The 4,551-nt window shown below is 41.4% G+C and overlaps 1 protein-coding gene across 3 annotated transcripts in view; it reads left to right on the plus strand.

Annotated features, from left to right (window-relative positions):
- Positions 1-4,551, plus strand: part of Mapk1 (mitogen-activated protein kinase 1) — a 58,981-nt gene that overhangs the window by 51,737 nt on the left and 2,693 nt on the right. For 2 of the 3 annotated variants that reach the window (XM_021208916.1, XM_029544258.1), the window contains exon 8: positions 641-766. In XM_021208916.1, the coding sequence (XP_021064575.1) occupies positions 641-757 (117 nt within the window). In that variant the 3' untranslated portion in view covers positions 758-766. The remainder of the gene's footprint in view (positions 1-640; positions 767-4,551) is intronic. The other variant, XM_021208917.1, reaches the window with a different exon arrangement.

Below are 4,551 nucleotides of genomic sequence, written 5' to 3' on the forward strand. Positions count from 1 at the left end.
AAACAAAAAAAACAGTATCAACATAGTATTTCTTCATACTGTGTGTGTGTTTGTATAATTCAAATGTACTTAATTAAACTTAGTTTAACATTTTTTTGTTTTGTGGTAGTGGCATTGTATCCAGGTCTCAGATATGCCAACTAAGTGTTGTCCACTGAGGTTACATTTCCAGCTCTTACTGTACAACACAGGCTCACCAAGTTACCCAGGCTGACATCATACTTAACAGGCCTCTGGCCTCAGCCTTCTTAGTAGTGGGGGATTATAAGTAGCCACCAGCCCTTGCTAGTTTTGTGTTTTGATTGTATAAACATACAACTACTTCCTACTTCTGTTATTAAGATATTTGGTGCCTTTAAAATATTTGAAAATTATTCTGGGGGTATATGATAAGTTCAGTGGAATACTCTAGTTAATTGTGTGCACTCAGTGTTGTACTCGGATAGTGCCCAGAGCCCTTGTATAGAGCACACATATCCCCAGTAAACTGTGCCCCAAGCTCTGGGGCCTTCAGGGTTTGTAAAACATTGGTCTTATTGTATAAATTTCAGACTATAAGCCAGAGTTGTGTTATAAATCAATAAATCACTCCCTTGACCATGACAGCACGTGACTGGTAAATGCTCATTTTGTCTTAAAGCCCATTGCTGAAGCACCATTCAAGTTTGACATGGAGTTGGACGACTTACCTAAGGAGAAGCTCAAAGAACTCATTTTTGAAGAGACTGCTAGATTCCAGCCAGGATACAGATCTTAAATTGGTCAGGTATCTAGAATTTTAACTATACAGTTAACCCCTTATAGCAAGGGAGAGATGGTGTAAGTTAAAACATCTCTAGGTGGAAAAAAGAGTTCAGTTTGTCCCCTTCCAATGATCATTGATCATTCATTGTGATTGTTTGATGGTATAAAATGGGGGACATTAGACTTCATCTTTCACAGATTATGAGGACATGAAATAAAGTGGCAGCTCTTAGACACTGACAGTCGTGTGCATTGTGGGTGTGGGGGTTTATGTAAAAAAATAAAATAATAATAATAATAATAATAACTCATGGGAAGGAATAGCTTTGAGGCATTTATTCCCAAAAACTTTATTTTACTTCATATGACATTTTAAATATTGAGAAATTCTATTGTGTAACTTTTGTGGCCTTGGGACTGTGTGGTTGGTTTTTTTGGTTGGTTGTGGTATTAGGAATTGAATCCAAGGCCTCTTGTATGCTAAGCAAGTGCTGTACCACTGAGCTACACTCCTAAAATTTGAGAAGAGGGAATTAATGGGGGAAGGGAAAGGGGGTAAGAAGATAACGGGTGAATATGCTCAAAATACATTTTACATGTATGAAAATGTCAGTGAAACGCATTATTATGTATAATTAATATATACTAATAAAAACATTTTAAAATAAAGATTTGAAAGGATAGAATTTTATTCACAAAACAGTGTGACTGGGGCACAGATATAGAAGCCATTCAGGACAAACACTGATGAAGTAAGCCTAGGGTATCCAAGAAAACGGAGTATGAAAGGGGAAAATCATAGAGACTGTGCAAAAGACAGCCAGGAAAGGAGAGAGAGGAGGCACAGCACGGGAAGAGAGAAAAAAGGAATTCAAAACAGTCCCAAAAGGAACTAGATTTTCAAGGTGTGGCTTCAGAGATCTTGAAAAGATTCGGCTGGAGTGGAGTAGGGTGTACAGTACATAGCTCTTGTGCTCGCTGGAAGCCTTGGGTGCCAGGCCCCAATGTTTTCAAAGAGAAGAGGCACTGCCTGTTAACCAGCTGTGGGGTCGGAGTGGCAGTCTAGTCTCTAACACCCTGGAGCTCTTCTGCACTGTTGTCCATAATCATTTAATTTAAAACTAACGATTTTGGAAAGGTTACTTACGCTTTCAGGAAAGAGTTCCTTCCTACCCATGCCAGCACTCCCACCGCAGGTCCACCTTTAGTAGGAGCTACGCTGCCCTCCTGAAGATGAATGGGGTTTATTGGTAGCTTTGTTCTTCCTGCAGTTCCTGTCCTTTCTTTGCCAACTATTTTTGGGTATTCTTGATTCACAGTACATCAGCACCTCTGACCTACTCTTGAATAAAGCACAACCACAAATGAAGTAATCCACAATATTAGAGTCTCCATCTATGTCACCTGATGAAATAGGACAAGTGCTTGTCCTGGAGAATCTCCTGACTGACCTTATTCTACAACTCTCACTTCAGTTCTTGGTTCACACATGGAATATGGGCAAGAGAAGCTGAGAAAAATTTTATCAGGGACATAGAGTCTCCATTGACCCCTCGGGATTTATATGTACCTGGCTGAGCTCCGTGAACTTAGGAAAGATATGGTAAAAGAAGAGAGGCTAGAACCTGTGTTGGAATGTAAAGAAGCAGTGAGGCAAGGCATTCCGGATAGAGAGAGCTGCAGTGCATTAGGGGAAGAGGTTACAGAAGTAGCATGGAAGGAAGGGACTGTCCGTGGACACTGCGGCCCAACAGCCAAGGTGGTCCTAAGGTTGTGCTGACAGGAAGCCAGTAATCCAGTTACAGTAGTTTACTGCTTGAGACACAGTTATTCCACACCTGCTTAAAGCTTAGCTTTTTTCCAGTGCTCTTTTAATGATAATTATCAACTATTCTGAAGAATTAAAAGAATTTTAAAGTAGACTCTCATCCCACCACCAGATGCCCTTAACATTTGATTGCACTCATTTTCTACTTCTATCACTCCATCTTTTCCTCCATGAACCCATTAACCCATTTCATTTATTTCATGCACTTCAAGGGCACATGTCCATCTATACTGGCTTACAATTTATTCCTTTAAAATAAAAATGCGGGCTGAAGGGATTGCTCAGTATACCTTCCAGGGGACCTGAGTTTGATTCTCAGCACCCACATGGTTACTCACAATCACCTATAACTCCAGTTCCAGGACCCTCCCCCTTCCAGGCTCCGCAGGCATTACACACACAGTGCAGAACACCCATGTACATAAAAATATTGTTTCTATTTTTTAAATAATCCAGAGGAAGGTGTCACTGAAGCATTTACTAACAGGTCTTGTTGGGGTTCATTTGGCTATTAATAACAGGCCCTATAAGTAGAGCACATGCACTTGTAGCTTACACAGCCCAAGACTGAATTATCTAAAGTTTTGCTTAGAATTGTATTTCTTACCCAAAGCTTCTGGATTTAGATCTTGTGCCCATATTGCCTCAGTCTTTGCCATATATAGATCTGGAAACGTGTCCACAGCATCAAGGAGTATTTTTCCTGAGCTTAGCCTATGGAGCTCAGACAAACTCTAAGCTGAAGAAAGCGAGTGCTAGGAGACACCGGGGACATTAATATTAGAAGGAGGGGGACTTCAACTGGAAGTCACACCCTCAAAGAATACTGCTGGCTAAGGCCAGCTGCTGTCAGTATGGCAGCCTGAGTGAGCAGTCATAAGAGATCAGGGTGTTTCATTCTACTTTCCTTATGGAATTTTCCAATGATAGTGTGAAGGGTATTATGTAGTTAATACCTCATCTTCATCCAGATCCATCTCCTGAGTGCCCCACCGTGAATATAGAAATAGGTCTTTCTTCTTCATCTCCCTATTTATGAGTTTGTTGAGCGGATGAATTAGTTAAGAACTTAGCCTCAGCTCCTTTTGGTTTCCTGGAAGATAGAAGCATTTTAGGGCCTCACTAGCCTGTCAGCCTATGGCCAGTACATAATGGACCTGTGGCACTCGTATACCTTGACTTTCGTTTGATTGGTTCTTGGTTTTTGGTTTATCAAGACAGTGTTTCTCTATGTAGTTCAGGCTGGCCTTAAACTAAAGAGATCATCAACCTGCCTCTGCCTCCCAAGTGCTGATATTAAAGGCATGGGCCACCAGCCTCCAATCTTGACTCTTGAGTGGCAGTTGAAGCCATATTCCTGAAAGTGCTTTGTTTCCTATCAGAGCAACAGCACGAGATCTTTGTTCGAGCAGCATATCAAATCAGTAAAGTTTCTAGAGAGATCTTCTTGGCATTTGAAGCACTATACCAACTCAACTAGATTCCCTTATCAAAACCACAGGTCACATCAGGATTTATGTAGCAATGCTTCTGTTTCTCAGAAGTAGTATAAAATGAATAAGTACTTGTGAAGGTCACCTGTTACTGTGCAGTGAGCACTTTGTGTCAGCCTTATGGTGAGAGTAGATTTGGTTTGGAGTAAAATCTCTCCCAAGTAAAAACATAGCTCATAAGAGTGAGGAGAGGGGCTGGTGAGATGGCTCAGTGGGTAAGAGCATGGACTGCTCTTCCAAAGGTCCTGAGCTCAAATCCCAGCAACCACATGGTGGCTCACAACCATCCATAACAAGATCTGACGCCCTCTTCTGGTATGTCTGAAGACAGCTACAGAATATAATATATAATAAATAAATCTTTTTAAAAAAAAAAAAAGAGTGAGGAGAGGCCGGGCGTGGTGGCGCACGCCTTTAATCTCAGCACTCGGGAGGCAGAGGCAGGCGGATTTCTGAGTTCGAGGCCAGCCTGGTCTACAAAGTGAG

Source organism: Mus pahari, chromosome 12, assembly GCF_900095145.1.
Source record: "Mus pahari chromosome 12, PAHARI_EIJ_v1.1, whole genome shotgun sequence".
NCBI classification, from domain to species: domain Eukaryota; kingdom Metazoa; phylum Chordata; class Mammalia; order Rodentia; family Muridae; genus Mus; species Mus pahari.